This window comes from Rhincodon typus, chromosome 18, assembly GCF_021869965.1.
Source record: "Rhincodon typus isolate 14 chromosome 18, sRhiTyp1.1, whole genome shotgun sequence".
NCBI lineage: Eukaryota > Metazoa > Chordata > Chondrichthyes > Orectolobiformes > Rhincodontidae > Rhincodon > Rhincodon typus.
Window position 1 is genome coordinate 19303863 of NC_063349.1, and position 18589 is coordinate 19322451.

The 18589-nt window shown below is 39.5% G+C and overlaps 2 protein-coding genes across 9 annotated transcripts in view; one reads left to right on the top strand and one right to left on the bottom strand.

Moving 5' to 3' along the window:
- The window catches only part of rad52 (RAD52 homolog, DNA repair protein), a 40233-nt gene extending 35030 nt beyond the window's left edge, over window positions 1–5203 (bottom strand). For 3 of the 7 annotated variants that reach the window (XM_048608031.1, XM_048608033.1, XM_048608029.1), the window contains exon 1: window positions 4891–5199. In XM_048608031.1, the coding sequence (XP_048463988.1) occupies window positions 4891–4959 (69 nt within the window). In that variant the 5' untranslated portion in view covers window positions 4960–5199. Of the gene's footprint in view, window positions 1–4890 lie in introns of all 7 variants that reach the window. The other 4 variants (XM_048608030.1, XM_048608032.1, XM_048608028.1 and 1 more) reach the window with 4 other exon arrangements.
- Window positions 5204–5252: 49 nt separating this feature from the next.
- LOC109931831 (ELKS/Rab6-interacting/CAST family member 1-like) overlaps window positions 5253–18589 on the top strand; it is a 682193-nt gene continuing 668856 nt past the window's right edge. For both annotated transcript variants that reach the window (XM_048608012.1, XM_048608014.1), the window contains exon 1: window positions 5253–5463. The gene's annotated coding sequence lies outside the window, so the exon portion shown is untranslated. The remainder of the gene's footprint in view (window positions 5464–18589) is intronic.

An 18589-nucleotide genomic window follows, 5' to 3' on the forward strand; every position in this document is an offset into this window, starting at 1 on the left:
GATTCAGAACAGGGGCAGTTTCTCGGACGGTTTCCATCAAGGTTGTTAAAAGGAAGTAGGAGAGCACATTGTAGACACCTTAACTGTAATCTTTGAGAGTTCCCTAGGTACAGGAGTTGTCCCTCTGGTTTGGAAAATTTCACGTTATTGCACTTGAGTGAAAGAAGAAAACTATTGAATTACAGATCAGTTAGCTTAACATCTGTGTTGGGGAAAATTGTTGGAGTCCAGAATCGTGGATTGGGGTAAATGAACACCTTGAAAATATTCAGTTAATCAGGGAGCATGGATTCATGACTGGTAGGTCATGCCTCAAAAATCTTCCTGAAGTTTCTTTCTGAAGAGGTGATTAAAGGTAGTGGATAGAGGAATTTATGAATGCTGTTTATATGGACTTCCAGAAGGCATTTGATAGAGTCCCACCGTGAGTGCGCGTGCGCACACAGTCTGAAAATTAGGGCCAGATATTGGTGGTGGTGATGCTGCTGAAGAGTCCATTATTACACAACGCTATAAACTGTTCAGAATTATGTCCAATTACTGCTTACTTGGTGCCATCACCTCTTTTCCCCTTCTGGCAGACTGTGGATCTTCTTTCTTTCACTTCATATTCAAGAACAAGAAAACTGTATTTCATGCAGTTGTGTTGACCAAAGACCTACGAAACTATTGGAAATGAATTCAAAAATAGAGGATGACTTGTAAATGCAGATCCTGTTGCAATACTATCTTTTGCACAAACAAGTACCTTGGGACTTGTTGGCCAAAATGGCCCTTTTAAAATTTACCATTCTCTGAATGGAATTTATCACGTACCACCTGCCATCAATACAAGCATTGCACTCGAATGCATGACAACAAGAGCCCTAGAGTGGACATGGTAAACACATTTGAATGTTTTGAACAAGAGGAAGAACATTTAGAAGCAGAAACGGCTTTAAAACGTTTGAAAAACAGGCAAAGAGGAGGAAGTGGCTGCCTGAAGCTAGTATATGCTGAAAAAAAGAGAGAGAAACTTCTAAGAATAAAACTGGTGAAGCAGAATACGACGCGGAGAATCATTCCAAGTGTTCTGTACAGGCACAGAATAAAGTTGATGAAGATTAACTTCAAAAAGGAAACAAATGTATTGCCCTCTTTGTGAATGAGCTCAAGATGTTCACACTAAGTTCTTGTCCTAACTATAAAGGAAATCCTCCATTGTAATTCTGCTGATCCACAGAAGGCTGACGCAGAAGACAAGAAGTTGACGAACATTTATTTTGCAATGACTAAATTGTTGCCTTTCGTCCAAATGGAAGAACAGCTTCCAGGAGAGTCTGTGACAGGGGAGAACCCTAACGGCAAATGAAACCAAGATATTTGTACCCGATTGTAGCAGAAGAGCTCAAATAGATTGATGGTTTACGAATGTACAAAATGATTGCTATTGTTTTGATTTTGGAGAAAGGCCGATGTGATAACAGTGTCAGTTATGTGAAAAATCATACACTTCCAAATACAACTTGGTTACTCACATCGAGGCACAGAGGTATTAAGCCTCATGAATGCCAACACTAATCAAGGTTTTAAAGCAGCTAAGTCATTTACTCATGAAGGCATTTGACACATAAATGAAGTGTGTGACAAAGCTTTCACACAAATAAGCTACCCTAAACAGCACATGTTGCATACTAACATCAAACTGTACAGCTGCGGATGAGGTTCTACTTATTCCAGTGAGTTGAAGGCCCATGATGCAAAGCATTAAAAACGGTAGGTGTTGCATTTGTATTAAATGTATATTGGATTTTGTATCATTGTTGCACATCAAGATGCAACACCATACGAATGTACGAAGTGCAACAAACTTTTCAACTAGTAAAGTCAGCGTCACAACCACGATGAAACATCAGAATATCTACTTGTATATCTACACAGAACGTGGTATGGAATTTACTCATTCTAATTACCTGAAAGATCACTCGCCTACACACAAGGGAGTGAAAGATTTCAAACGTGATGTATGGATGCAAATTCACCCTTCAAGCAAACTGGAAGAGACATGTGCTGATTTGTACCAGTGTTTGTGCTTAACAGTGCCACATCCACTTTAAAACTTTTGTTCAAAACCAGATATTAAAGATTCACACGATTGTTCATTCATCTGTCAAACCATTTAAGTCAACGGTATGTGAAAAAAATTCAGTTGGATGCACCTCAATTCAAACAAATGTCCATACTGTTCAAGTTTACTCTCGAAGGGAATTTAGCCGACGCACAAAGGTTAAGCATGGTGTCATGGACATTGTTCTTCACGGACAAGAAAGCTTGTTGGATATTGGATGTTCTGAACAAACAAAACAGCAAGCAGGTATCAACAACTATGAAGAAAACTTGACTTCACATGTGGACAAAAAGTGCTGATGACACTTACGACTCAACCAAAAAAAAGACAGATTTTAATTTTGAGAATTAAATTGAAAAGGATGGGTGAACTTAAAGCCATAATTAAGGTTAAACCAAAATATATAAAACTGGTCAAAGCACAGAATCAATACGTACAAAGCTTTCTATTAATGCTGCTGTTGCAGACTTTAAGTTTACATTCAAACTGAAAGCATATATGTCACAAAACCACTTAACATGTTATTAATAAAGGTTCTGTGATTTTTTTGTGAAGATACTCATCTGTTTTGATCCAGAATAGACTATTACCAAAATTATGTTGGTCTTTCCTATGTAAAATATAACAGAAAAATTCTGTATATACACAAACATTTAATTGGAGTAATTCATTGAATTACATTGCTGGTTTCTCCCCACCACTCCTTTAGTGATCTGCATTTCCCTTACCATGACTGCATATAATTTGAAGAATTGGAAACAGGTGATTTAAGTTACAGCAGATAATAGATGCAAAGTGCCATGGGTAATTTAGACAGGTGGAGGGGGGGGGGGGGGGGGGGGGGTGCAGTGGGAGAGAAAGCCGTTTGATTACACAAATGAAAAAGTGAAAGAGGGTTGCTTTCCCCAGTAAGGAGATGATCAGGAAGGAGTCAGCAAATTGACACAATCTCCTAGCACAATGCAAATTGAAATACTAATGCCTATGCAGGGACCCCACAAATGATACATCTTTTAAAGTCCACCTATAAAGGTTCAAATCTTCTTCACTATTCAACTGACAAGACACTCAGCTGATGAGCACTTTGATTTTACTACTTGCAGGAAGTGACAAACCGATCAAGGCCATGACTTTGTTTCCTCTTTTGTAAGACCATAACTTCTTGCAGATGTGAAAGTAAAGTTGTTGCAGTCCTACTGAACCATAGGGCTGTACTCTCATTGAAGAGAGGGAGAGATGACTTGTAGTCATTTAACCAGAGTATTACCACACCTCAGGCAGGGGAGGAGTTGAGGAGACGACTCATGGTAACTTCAGCTGGTGCAACAATTGAACTCACACTGCTTGTATCACAAATCAGTCAACTGAGCTAATGGAACTTGAGATGGTTTTTTTTTTTTTTAAATGAAACACTTCGTATTGAAGTTGGTACAATGGGAGTAAAGAAGATGGTATATCCATCAAATGTTGTGCAGATAGTTGTTCCTTGAGATAATGCAAACAACTTGAGTGGGAAAAGGTTGGAGATTAACTTTGCTGACTGAAAACAAATCCTCGAGGGAAAGGAAATCTCAAATTAGAAGTTCTTGACTGTCAGATTTACTAAGTGAAACACATATACAATGAAATACATTGTTACTGTCTCTAAAGGAAGAGCATGTTGATTAAAGAACCCATTGTCAAATAAATTATTAAATCAAAGACATCCCCATCCATGATTAAAATACTTTGATGCTATTGCATATAACAAGTACTTTAAGAAAACATACTTATCTACAAATACTTGATTTTTTTTTGCTGCAGAGCCTGTCTATCCTTGGCAGAAGCACAAAAAAAAGTTACAGGTCAGAGTTTTCAACAGACATAACAGCACAAGAGCGCTACAGAAGCAGAAAAAAAAAAAGTAGGAACCCGATCAATGGAGGGCACTTAGAAACATGGGAGAGCAGAGGACTCAAAACAGGAACAGGAGCAGGAGCAAGAGAGCAGCAGAAAAACAGGAGAGAGACTAAAGCTCTTGTTTGACCATGACACCAGAGGTTGCGTTAAGATTTTTTGTAACAAAGTTTGTTGCAGAGTTATGGATCTTATCAAAACTTTCCTTCCAGTTGTTTTGTTTAAAAATTCCAACGTCCACATGCAAAAAGTAAAACCCCTAAAGGTAGCAATTTGTAATTGGACATTGAGTAGTGATGGTGTTATAGCATATTCATTCCACAGTAAACTGTAAAACAATTCTACACCTCACATTCTTGAGGTTTGCAATTTAACCAGAATAAATGCAAGGATAAAATATACAATTGAAACCTGTTCCAAAATGTTCTTCATATGGTCTGCCACCAGCAAACAAAGCATTTGCTCTGTGTTAAAGAAATAGAAGATATCTCACTCCCCTCCCGCCAACCACACCCCAACTTTTGAATATTCCTTTAGCAATCAAGTACATTGAAGAGAAGCTGTTGCTTTAGGCCGGGGACAGGTGCCCATAAAAATGGGAACTTTACAAAGTCTGTGAATTCAGTGAACACAAGTATCCATTTGTTTGCTAAATGTTGGCCTTTATTCCAACTTGACACGTTCAGTTTTAAGAAATATCTAAACTGCGCAAATAATTGGCAGTGCTCTTCAAAATGCGAATAATTCGCCATCCTTACTGCCTGGGAATCAAATGCTCACATAGATTCTAACGTGATCTCGCTGTTTATAGAAGTGAAAAGAAAGGCCATTACTCCGAATTAGCGCACAGGTGTGAAAGCACCAGATGGAGTCTTCATGTCACTAACCTGCCCGAAACAGACAATTGGAGTGTGACGACCACAGCGAAGACACGGTTCACTCCGCGCTTCAGACATTTCGGTGTAAATGAAGACGTATATAACACCTCAGCACTACACTACTCAAAACCGCCAAATCATCCAAACGCAACATTACGATGCAAAGTCTGTCGGGAAAAGAAATCACGCGAACCAATCCTAATCTGCTCTCTGCCCCGTCCAATCAGAAACGCAGGAGGTGTTCTCAGCGCGAAGGCTGCTGGGTGGTATGAGGGATATCTGTTCCACAGAGACTGCTGGGAAGGAGGTCAATTTCCTCCTTCTCTTTCATTTCTTCCCCCTTCTCTCCCTCCACCCACCCCCAACCAGGTGACTCGCAAGGCAGGCTGGGAAACGAAGCCTGCGCGTGTGTGTTGATGGGGGTGCACAGAAATTGACGTGGTGTTTGTAGGAGGGTTCGTGTCAGTGGAAATCTCTGTAAAACTGGTATTAAGAGAAAGAGGTACTGGCGGTACAAAAAAGGTCCGAAATATCTAGATCAAACACCATCTAAACATCTGATGGGGATTGCGTTAGTGACAGGTGAGTACGTGCCAAGGAGAAGTAGCAGCGCGCGACGATCTCAACTGTCAACGAGGTGGAAGGCAGTGGGATAAGGTGGAGTTTTGTGTCGGTGTCTCTACCGCAGTCAGAGGAGGGAGGGGGTTCAAGGCTTTAGCATGCAATGAGGAGAGGAGTGGACAGACGGAAATACAAGTTGTCTCCGGCGGCCCGGCGCGGACACAACCTGTATGGTATTCGGTTGGCAGCACAAGAGAAGTTTCACCAATTAGAATGATCAAGGACCCACACAGCCTTTTCTTTTTCTAAGAAATGCCAGTATGTTTCGCTCTAGGTTTATTCATATCATTGTTCATGCGCGGAGAGTCTCATTCTCATCATAAAGTGTGTTATCAGTCCTCAGATAAACAGATACAAGGGATAGAAAATATGGAAATTGGATAGTGAGTTTTCAGTTGACATCAAGCCACAGAGTGAAGATTGAGTGATTTGGGCGAACTACATATATTATAGATTAGTTGCTTTTTTTATTGTTTAAATTGTACCTTGGATTCTTGTGTAAAATTGCAGTTAGTAGTTTTCTCAATGGGTATAATTTTTAAGTTTCTGATCATTAGTTTATGTTTAGATAACGGTATTAGGAATCAGATGTTTGTAAGATGACATTGAAATGATTACCGGGCATTGTTCTGCAGTTATACGAATTGGATCTTGTAAAATGACTTCAACTTACAAGTAGTAACTAGTGAGGTTCATTTGCTGTAATAGTTCTAAATTAGTTAATTAGAACTGTGAAATTTTGTTATTTGGTTTCAGAAACAAACTATTCAGTATAGGTAAAATTATTCAGGTTGGATGTGTTAGCAATTTTAGCCTCTTGTTGCCTCCTGTCGCCTGAAGGTCTTTAACCCATGTGTTGCAAAGGAAATCTAATGGGGCAACATCCTGGAATTCTGTTTCTTTTAAACAATATTTCCGGTTATCTATGTCATGCTTGATAAATTAAAAACAACCTTAGGTGTTGCAAAGACACCAATATTGGCTTATCAGAAGCTGCTGAATTCTTCTTGAGAAATTGGTTAGGAACTAAATGATAAACATCAAAGGAACAGAAGTTTGTAACTTTGTTTTTGTTAAAGTCGTACCTCAGTTTTCTTCTGGCCAGTACACTCATCTTCACAGTCAAAGGCATTCACTGTTTGCTAGAGAGTAATTCAACAGATATCTGTTGCTCTCTGAACACTTTTCAAGTGACTGTTACTGGTCTGTGAACTTTAACTCTGTTGTGAAAGAATGTTTGACTATAGGGAATCACAGCTAAGCCACTTCTAGTCCTACCTGATACTAGTCAATTTCCAGCAGCAGTTGCTGCATAGAAGACTAGAAAATCTACCCCATTTTTCACTGCCCAATGTAGGGGTACTGGGACCAATAGTCATGATTTCATTACTTTGGTAATGTAAACAAACATGTGAGTCTAAAACCATTTTTGATTTTGTATGGCTCAACTATTATCTGAATGTAAATGGAAACCATTAGTACATCTAATAGTTTGTAGTTCAGCAAAAGTTTTAAAGTAACTTGAGTAATCTTATGTTTTCAATATTAATCTTCTTGACATTTTATAACCTAATAAAGCTGCATGTAACAACAACAATTCAGCAAAGAAAAATGCATAATATGATCATGATATAGAATTTCAAAGCTGAGGAGAAAGAAGGCAAACATGCCAAAGAGAAAATAAAATATCCACAAGTATTTTTTTTCCTCCTCTTCCTCCAGCTATATGTATTCTGGTAGAATGATTACCCCAACACCATTTCATTCATATGGAAAACACTGGTGCAACCTGTGGAATTCAATAAATGACAAGTGTATATTCATCATACTTTTATATTTATTGCTGCTAAATCCATAAGCTTATAAAAGGATTTTGCAATTTATAATTAAAAAGTTGACTGTAGAGCTCCTGCAGGAATAGCATCAAATGTGAAGAAATAGCAAATGCCTTAGGTTGGCAGTTTGTTTTGAACTATGTTTGTTGATTGCTATAATATTCGTCCTTAGTAATGTTATATTTGAGCAAATAGAAGCTAGTTCTAATTGATTATTTCAAATATATATTAACCTGGAGTTCTCCTTGCACTTGAGAATGAACAGATGCTGAGCAGAAAGACAAGCAGCAGTTTTGCACAGTGTAGCCAAAAGTATGGTCATGAACTAGTTTGAGGAACCTTTTGAAACTGGGGAGAAATTTCAGACCACCAGCGTAATGGTTGAGAGTGGAATATAATGTCAGCCAGTGGAGTGGAAGATATCTGTAGTTACATATCAGGTTAACACTTTTTGGAGGATTCAAGTGAGAATGAGTGTGTTCATGTAGATTTGCTATGGTGATGGAGCTCAGGAAGGTCATGAGATGCCCGATTTTGTGTCGTTGCAGATGCAAAATATCATTTTAAATTAGTTAGAATTTGACAGGTTCTGGTTAATCCAGATTGTGTAGAGTAATGAGCTTCAAGGTGAAGAAACCATCAATTAATACCTTTGCAGGCATGACAGAGACATGTGGAAGCAGAAAGCCCTGTGCAGAGCTGCCTCATTGCAAAATGGAACAATCTTCATCCAGAAGTACTGAGTGGATGATCCAGCTTGGCATTCTCCAGAGGTCCTCAGCTTCACAGGTGTCAGTCTTCAGCCAATTTGATTTACTCCATGTGATGTTGGAATGTTGGAAGGTCTGGATACTGCAAAGGTTTTGAGTCCTGACAATATTCCAACAATAGCATTGAAGATGTGTGCTCCAGAACCTGCCTTTCCTGTAGCCCAGCTTTTCTGGTACAGCTACAACACTGGCGTCAACCTGACATTGTGGAAAATTGCCCAGGTTTGTAATGTATGCAGAAAGGACAAATCCAATGTGGCCTATCACTCTCGGTAAAGAGTGAAGAGATGGAAAGGGTCATCAACAGTGCAATCAAGCAGTATTTGCTTTGCAGTAACCAACTCCCTGACACTCGGTTTGAGTTCTGTCAGGACTATTCAGCTCAGCCTCAGCTTAAAGATGGATAAAAGAACTGAACTCAGTAAGTTGACTCTTGATCATCAGTAAAGTGATGGAAGGTGTCATAAACAGTGCTATCAAACAGCATTTGCACAGCAATAACCTGCTCAGTGAAGTGCAGTTTGGGTTCCACCAGGGCCACTCAGCTCCTGACCTCATTACAACCTTGGGTCAAAAATGGACAAAAGAGCTGAATTCCAGAGGTGAGATGAGAGTGACAGCCCTTGACATCAAGGCTGCATTCGACCCAAGTGTGGCATCAAGGAGCCCTAGCAAAACTGCAGTTAGTGAATATCGGGGGCAAACTTTTCAGTGGTTGGAGTCAAACCTGACTCATAGGAAGATGGTCATGGTTGTTATAGGTCAGTCGTCTCAGCGCTAGGACATCTCTGCAGGAGTTCCTCAGGGTAGTGTCCCAGGCCCAATCATCTTCAGCTGCTTCATCAATGACCTTCCCTCTATCATAAGGTCACAAATGGGAATGTTCGCCAATGATTGCACAATGTTCAGCACCATTCGTGACACCTCAGAGACTGAAGCAGTCCGTGTTCAAATGCAACAAGATCTGGACTATATCCAGGCTTGGGCTGACAAGTGGCAAGTAACATTTGTGCCACACATATGCCAGGCTATGACCATCACGAATAAGAAAAAATTAACCACTGCCCCTTGGCATGCAATGGTGTTACCATCACTACATCCCCCACTATCAACATCCGGGGGTTACTGTTGACCAGAAACTGAACTGGACTCACCACATAAACACACTGACTGCAAGAGCAGGTCAGAAGCTAGGAATACTGCTGAGAATAACTTCATCCCGACTCCTGAAAGCCTATCTACCATCTACAGGGCAAAAATAAGGAGTGTGATGGAATACTCCCCACTTGCCTGGGTAAGTGCAGCCCCGATAACACTCAAGAAGCTTGACACCATCCAGGACAAAGCAGCCTGCTTGGTTGGCACCACATCCATAAGCATCCACTCCCTCCACCACTGACGCTCAATGGCAACAGTGTGTACTATCCTACAAGATACACTGCAGAAATTCACCAAAGATTCTCAAACAGAACCTTCCATATCCATGACCACTCACATCTAGAAGGACAAGGGCAGCAGATATAAGGAATACCATTAATTTCAACTTCCACTCCAAGCCACTCATCATCCTGACCTGGAACCATATCGCTGTTCCTTCACTGTCGCTGGGTCACTGTCCCTACAGCAGGTGGACTGCAGCGGTTCAAGATGTCAGCTCACCGCCACCTTCTCAAGGGCATCTAGGAATGGGCTATAAATGCTGGTTAGCCAAAGATGCTGACATCCCACAAATGAATAGAAAAAAAATGTGAGAGTGACCACCTTTGACATCGAGGCTGGATTTGATGCTATGTGGCATCAAGAAATCTACTAAAAATGGAGACAATGGGAATTTGGAGGAGAAACTCTTCATTATTTGGAATCATTCCTCGCACAGAGGAAGTTAGTTGTGGTTATTGGGAGTCAATAATCCCGCTTAATGACCTCTTTGTGGAAATTCCTCAGCGGAGCATCTTGGGCCCAACAATGTTCAGTTGGTACATCAAAGATCTCTCCATCATAAGGTCTAAAGCAGAGATGCTTGCTGCTGATTGGACAATAGTCAGCACCATGTACAACCCTTCAGACACTGAAGCAGTCTATCTCCAAATGCAACAATACCTGGACAATATCCAGGCTTGGACTGACAAATGGTAAGTAGCATTAGCATTACATAAGTACTAGGGAGTGGAGGGAGTGGACATCTGCAACAAGAAAGGATCTGACCATCGGCCTTTGACATTTAATAGCATTACCATCATTGAATCTCCCACTATCAACATCCAGGGGTTGTCACTGACCAGAAACTGAATGGGGCCAACTCCCTGAAGCCTTTTCACCATCTACAAAACAGAAATCAGGATTGTGATGGAGTACTCTCCACTCGCATGGATGAGTGCACCTCCAACAATACTCAAGAAGCTTGATGGCATTTCGGATAAAGCAGCCTGCTTGGTTTTCGTCACATCCACAAACATTCACTTTTTCCACCTCCCCTAATACTCGGCAGCAGTTCATACCACCTACAAGATGTAGTGCAGAAATTCATAAGACTCCACAGATAACCCCTTGGAAACTTGTGATCGCTACCTGTAGAAGAACAAAACAGAAGATGCATGGAGTCGCTATCACTTTCAAGTTCCTTCCAAGCCATTAAACGTACAAATTTGGAAATGTATTCTGTTCCTTCAATATCACTGGGCTAAAATCCTGGAACTCCCTTCCTAACAGCATTGTGAGTTTACCTCCTGCAAATGGACTGCAGTGTGCAAGAAGGCAGGAGATCACCACCTTCTGAAGAGAACTGGGGTTGTGAAATAAATGATCCACCCATCAATTCCCATGATAAATTTGTTTTTAAAAAAATTGCAAAATGAAATGCTGCTGGAGGTTGCATTTTTCAAAATGGTTTTGAAGAAGTTGATGACTAGTGGTCTGAAGATATGCAAGACTGTTATAACAGGTAATGGTTTGGTAATCTAAGCCCACTCTCATCATCTTTTGGACTTAGATGCAAAAGCAGTTATATCCAAGAAAAGACGGTGCCTAATTAGTGTTCCTGAAGCTTGTGAGAAGCTTTTCAGTAATGCCAACTGTGAAGCCTGCAACATATTATCTTGTGTTTTTTTTTTAAATTGTAGCCTTTGTTTTAAAACAGTTCTTTACCCTAAGGACTAGAAAATAAATTATTACATTTAAAAATGCAGTTTCCTAAAACTCATCAAGTGCCTTTGCATTGCTGCTTTATTCAAGCAGAGGAGAAGATGTTTGTAGACCAGGTTGTGTGTGCAAAGTGGGATTTGGCCAGCAAGGAGTAGCTGGTTTGTGCAATTGCGACTAGTCATGGATGCCAAATATAATCGGCTTGATGATATTTTGGTGGTTCCTGAGTTGGTGAACAGCTTGAGTCTGATTTCGGGGAGAAACCTTTTGAAGTGCTTAAAGGCCAGGTTGTGTGTAACACTCACTCTTTCTCGTGCTGTCGCTCTCTTGTGCTCTCTTATTCTTTCTCGCGCTTTATTTCTCTTTCCCTTTTTCCTTTCTTCCTCTCTGCCTGCTTCAGTCCATCCCTCTGGTAATGATGCCTGAAGAAAGACTGGTATTTTCTCCCAACAGTTGGTGTAAATTGTTGCCTTTAACAAGTAACTAAGAGTTTGTAGTTAACGTAGTAATTGCCCTTTGCCTCCTGTGAAGAAGTGAGAACCTGCAGAAGGAAAATTGAAGAACGGAAAGTCTCGGCAAGCAGAAGGATTGTTCAGCGAACCTTAGGGATGGTACGATTGAACTTTTGTTTCTCAGGTTGTTGGTTTTTTTATTCACTTCACCTGTAAAACCATTTTTGTGCATACGAATCATAGTAATACTGTATGGAAATGGGCCATTTGGCCCAACTTGTCCACGCTGACCCGGTTTCCTAAACTGAACTAGTCTCATTTGCCTGCATATGGCCCATATCCTTTAAACCTTTCCCATCCATGCACCTGTCCAAATGTTTTTTAAATGTTGTAACTGCACCTATCTCTATCACTTCCTCTGGCAGCTTGTTCCATATATGTATCACCCTCTGTGTGGTGAAAATGTTGCCCCTCGGGTGCCTTTTAAATCTTTCCCCTCTCACCGTAAACCTATGCCTGCTAGTTTCGGACTCCTCTACCCTAGTGTAGAGAAGTTAGCCAATAACAAATGGAAAGGACACAAAATCCATCTCACTTGGTGTTAGGATTTTAGAAACCACTATGGGAATATTTTCATGAAGAGATATTGGTATGAAATAAATAGAAAGATGAGTAGTGCTTCATGTATGCAAAGCCTGTAATTTGTGAAAAGGTTTCTGGGGTCAAAGATGGAAGAGATTCTTCAGAAAATCTATCAAACATAATTCTTTATTCTGTGGAAGAGTGCAAGTTGATGATTCTATAAGGTTTTTATTATTGTTGGATTAGACAAGAATTTTGATTGTTCACCCAGATCATGTGACAAACGATAAAACCTGAATAAAACACATATCAAAAAGGCATGAACACTTTTTCAAACCATGGATGATAAATTGAACACGGAAAAAAAAACTTCTCAAACAAATGCAATAGAAATTCACTATTCTACAGCAGAAGTTTGAAAAAAATTATGTAAATAAAATGATTTCCGACATGTGTGGCCAACATTCTAAACTCGAAGCAGAAAAAATTAATTAAAAACCAAGTAATTTCTTAAATGTTAGTACCTCTAGGTGTCTACACCACAAAAAAGTCATACAAAATTTACTTAACAGTCAAATAACACCATATATTGATATGTTCATAGCTGTTTACTTGTGATTAGCATTTATTTATTTGTAATGAATAGATTTTTTTTTAAACCAACAGAAACCTGGTCAGTGTATTCTATTAACTTGATTCCAACAGACGGATAAATTAGGGCCATTGCATGCTTTGATTAAATCATTAACTTTTGCGGCCTTGGGAAAGAGATTTATTTTAAAACTTGTAATTTGTCCATAAACCCTTGGCCATTCTGTTTTTTTTAATCTGAATATTACCTGAATTCTCAATCTTAAGTTGTTGATCGGGGCAGAATTTAAATGAATGGTATTACCAAATATGATCTTCAGCAGCAACATACCACTTCCACATATATGGAAAGAGCAGTGATTTAAATGTTATTAGATCTTTAAGTGAACATTCTCTGGAGTATGTTCTATGACAGCATATTTGTCTCCAAATAAGAGTTCACTCAGAACCTGTGCAAATTAATGGAGGCTATATGTATGATGTAACAGTAATTAACATTTTGTACTGTTACCTTAAACAAAACATGCAAATACAGAATATGGCAAACTATTCCTCTCATCTCTATACCTAGAGCTATTGCAAATGTTAAGGTCCTGCACTCTGGTATGGAAAGCAAATTGAGTCAGTATCACGAATATGTTTAATACTGTACTGTCAATACCAAAACAGACGATAATCTGAAATTAAATGTTTCACTTGTACTTTTTTCTATTTTTTTCTCATTTTTAACTTTTTTGTTTCTGAACTGACCTTTTCGTTTTGTTTTATAAATTGTAATTCAGTTTTCTATTCAACTTCTGAATTTATTTTTGAGGTTGGCACCGTTTTGTAAAATTAATGGTCATTTGACATAGGTACTTCCAAAAAGGTTGTGTTTATTAACTTAAAGTGATAAAAGTCTCACTTCGACCAAGTCAGTTATCATTATATTACTGTGAATGAATGAGGAGGATCTACTAATGACTGAAATGTTACAGTTGGCAACCCTGTGTATGTCATGATGTCTAGCTAAATATAGGCACCTATGCATGGATGGTCTTGACACTTGCTGAACAGCACCATCCTGGTATCCATTAATTCATAGAATTAAATCCCTACAGTGCAGAAAGAGGCCATTTGGCCCATCAAGTCAGCACCAACCCTCTTACCATAGCTAATCCACCAGCCTGCACATCTTTGGACTGTGGGAGGAAACTGGAGCAGCCAGTGGAAACCCAAGAGGACAGGGTGGGAACGTGCAAACTCTACACAGGCAATTGCCCGAGGCTGGAATCGAACCTGAGTTCCTGGCGCTGTAAGGGAGCAGTGCTAACCACTGTGCCACTCCACTAATAATAGTAACTGGTTTCTCTTGTCTTGGATGAAATGGCTAAAAAATAGATTACATTGCTTGCAGACCTTTGCAAATGTCACTGCACGTCTACTTGCTCAATCAATGTAATGAGTTTTTTAATTGGTCTGAATTATTTTGGAAACTTCAATTTGGTTGGCTTTCACGAGACAAATGAAAGAGATAAAAGAAATGCTGAACAGATGCAAGGAGAAAAAGTAAGATTTAAGATATCCAAATTAAATAAATAGTAAGGAAATAAAACAATCTGAAACAGTGTAATTGTCAAAAGAGCTTTGACAAGAAACAGTTATCTGATAATTATGTAGAGTCATTGAGGTCTACAGCACAGAAAAAAGGTCCTTTGGCCCAATGAGTCTGCACTGGTCAAAAACAACAACTTAACTATTCTAACCCCATTTTCTAGCACTTGGCCCACAGCCTTGTATGCTTTCACATTGGAAATGTACACCTAAATGCTAAAGTGTTGTGAGGGTTTCTGTTTCTTTCACCCTTGCAGGCAGTGACTTGCAGATTCTTACCACCCTATGGGTGAAAAATATTTTTCTCACATCCCCTCGAAACATCCTGCCCTTTACCTCAAATCTACGCCCCTTCTTATTGTCCCTCCAGTAAGGGGAAAAGTTCTTCCTGTCTACTCTGTCTCTGCCCCTCATCATTTTATACATTTCAATCATGTCCTTCGGCAGTCTCCTCTGCTTCAAGTACAACAATCCAGTCTGTGCATCTCCCTTCTTAATTAAAACTGTCCAGCCCAGGCAGCATCTGAGTAAATCTCCTCTGCACCGTCTCCAGTGTAGTCACATCCCTCCTATAATGTTGATTCCAGACTGCATCCAGTACTCTAGCTATGGCCTAACGTAATAAAGGCAAGTATTCCATATGCCTTCTTTACCACTTTATATACCTGTCCTGTTGCCTTATGGGATTGATATACATGCACACCAAGGTCTGTCTTTTACTAGGTGCCTCCCAAGGTCCTGCCGTTCATTGCGTATTCCCTTACCTTGTCTATCCTGCCGAAGTGCCTCACTTGCCACAGCCCATCTGACCAACTCATCAATATGGATCTCCTCACAAGGGGAAAGCAAAGTTATGTAAACATTACATAAGACTTGTATGATTAGGTTCTCAATATGATGTTTAAGGATTATGGTAGTTTCGAGGTGGCATTGCACAGCCAGCACACATTTAAACAAAGAAGACTCAATGAACTACAATAAAGAGGCATGCAGAAATTTATTTAACTAACAGCTTGAGCAGCTGCACAGACATCACTTTTTCAAGAATAACTATAACGGTCAGTTCATAGAGAATTATAGAATCCCTACAGTGTGGAAGCAGGCCTTTCCAGCCCACACCGATCTGCAGAGCATCCCACCCAGACCCATCTCCCTATAACCCACTAATCTACACATCCCTGAACACTACGGGCAATTTAGCATGGTCAATCCCACCTAGCCTGTGAGACGAAACCAGAGCACCTGGAGGAAACCCACGCTGACACGGGGAGAATGTGCAAATCCACACAGACAGTCGCCCGAGGCTGGATTTGAACCCGGGTTCCCGGCGCTGTGAGGCAGCAGTGCTAACTACTGAGCCACTGTGCCGTCCTCACTGCCTATTTGAGATTGATTCAGAAAAGATGAAATAGAATAGATGGAACTTCATGTGATTTAAAAGTCCCCGACTTATTAGCTTATTGGAGAGAGAAATATCATTTGGAGTTGCATGTGGTTAATAATATGATCCTAACAAAATGATAAAATATGTTGGCTCCAGAGAACCATTTAGATTGGAGACACTGGTGGAGGATTTGATGAACAGCTGAGTCCAGTAAATAGTAATTTTACTGTAATGAGGAATTTTCCCATCATGGTTGAAATGTTAAGTAGCTTGCAGGCAAAGGAGCACTTTGAACTCATGACTGACTTTCTCAGCCTATTTCATCAGTTGCTGTTAGGAACACAAATTTATCATTTAGGGTGTGGACTAAAAAGCTCTAATTTATTCATGAATTCTGCCTGATGACAATGTGGTAAGAAACTTCAGTAGCAAATTAAGCTAATTTATTTTACAAGATAGATATGACTGTGTTCCATTACTACTTCTGTTCACTCAATCAGCACTACATAAGTATTTACTGGATTGTACAACAGTGAAATATTTATTTCATTTTCTTCAAGGTTAACGTGAAGAATATACATGTATCAAGTCAGAAGCACTCTTTCACAGCCTGTGTTATACCAGATTGAACCAAAATATAGTTCACACCATCCTTTTTGTTAATCCTGATCCCAGGAGGCTCGAGCTCCCCTGACCACTCTAGCAATTACACCAGTTAGGTAAAATAAATCTCAACCAGAACAGACATTAATGATTCCTGAAATGACCAAAATGTATTTGTTTGCCTTAAGCAGTTGGTTCAGATACATCGTTTGTGTTTTAATATTTTTGCCTTCTCAATGGTGAGCCATGTTGAACTCAGCATTAATATTTCTAATATATTATACCTATTGGCAATAGAAATTCTGAAACCTTAACTATCCCCAAAAACTATTTGCTGTCTGTTATGATCCCAGAAAATTTCCAAAAAACATGAACTCTGTTGTTAACTGAAAGAAATTATGACAAGCCATCACTTCAAACAAAACAATTGCCATAAAAGATTAAAAAAAAACACAAATGCCAACTTAAAAGCCATATGTTGTAAACACTTGTATTTTAAGCACAACAATCTGTGGCACATTCCCTGTACTATTTTTAGTTCCACCTTTTGAGTTTCCTTACACGTTACAGGCTCTTGAGGGATACCTTTCATTCTCCTAGGGCCACATGAAAGTGTGTCACACCTCTTGGGAATTAGTTTTGATTCTCCTCAGTGTTCCTGCAGTTCTCTACGGTATGAGATTTCTTGAGGTTCTTCCACCAGCACTTAGGTGAATCTGAAACTTTCCTTGAGAATTTCATTATTGTGAACACCCCAACTTCATTGCACTCTTGCTTAGTGATGCGAACTCAGAGAGAATCTTGATTTCTGAAAGCCTTTGCTTCTGGTCTGCACCTTCTTTACACATTACAAAAAAAAATTCTCCCTGTTCCCAAACTGTTACAGCTCCAGGCATAAACTGCCTGTTTCAAAGCTGCTCCTGAGTCAATAGCTTTTGCCAGGAAATGTACAGATAGATCCAAAACCCAAGGGCAGCTCCCTGCATAGCCTATTCCCACAACAACGTGGTGTCAATGGGATATCTGAGATTCAAACTCATTATCTTCCATTCGCAAATCTTTTCTTCATTTGGTGAAACCAGATTGACCATTAAACCCCCTTTGAAGATAACTGTAGACATCTCATCTCTACCAGGATTCCAAAAAGTGACATCCATTGTTTAATATTTTCCCATTCAAGCCATGACTTTGTTAAAGATTCCTGGCAGATGTTTTAAATGGCAATTACTTCAGGTCTGTTCACCAGTTTTTCAAATGAAGTGTTTTATTTATCTTGCATTTCAAAATAACTTCAATCTCCACTTCAATGTCTTCTCCTTAAATGCATTAGTCACAAAATCAGACATTTTTGCAACATGTCTGACTTGCTTGATGACGACCAGTATAACTTGCTCTGATTGGTCACAGATACGGTCATTCAGAGAAATGGAACATATTCACATTATTTTTTCAGCTGAGTTTAAATCTTTTGGCAAAAACATTCTGAAATCCTCTTGAAATTTGAAATCTAGATAAGTGTCAGTTTATTCTCATGATAAACGCAAAGAAATTCCTGTATTTGTGTAGTTTACTTTTAACTGAACTGTTCGAACATGTTATAACATACCTCTGGGTCAGGTGGGACGTGAACTGGGACTTTCTGGCCCAGAGATAAGGATGTCACCACTACACCATGAGATCCCTCAGATCTGCGCTTGTATAATGCTGTTCTTGAACGGTGGATATCTCAAATAGCATGAAGGCATTTTAAGTACCTTAATAGTGCTAGTATTGTTATAAAGTCAAAAACTTGGCAATCACTTTGGACACAGCAAACTCCAATATACAACAATATGGTAATGATCTGAATATCTGTTGTTCAGATGTTGATTGGATAAAAATTTGCCAAGATGTTGGGATAACTCACTGCTGCTCTTCAGAATAATGCCAGTGCATCCATCTGAGTAGGCAGATGGTCATGATATAATGCCGCATCTGAAAGATGACATCTCTGGATGGTCCCTCATTGTCAGCCTGATTTTTTTTTTTTTTGCTTGTGTTCAGGCTCTGGACCTGAAATCTTGTGATTCAAAGATGAGCCATGGCTGACATTGAGTAAACAGTATCCCTCTGTGTTCTAAATAAAAAGACACCTCC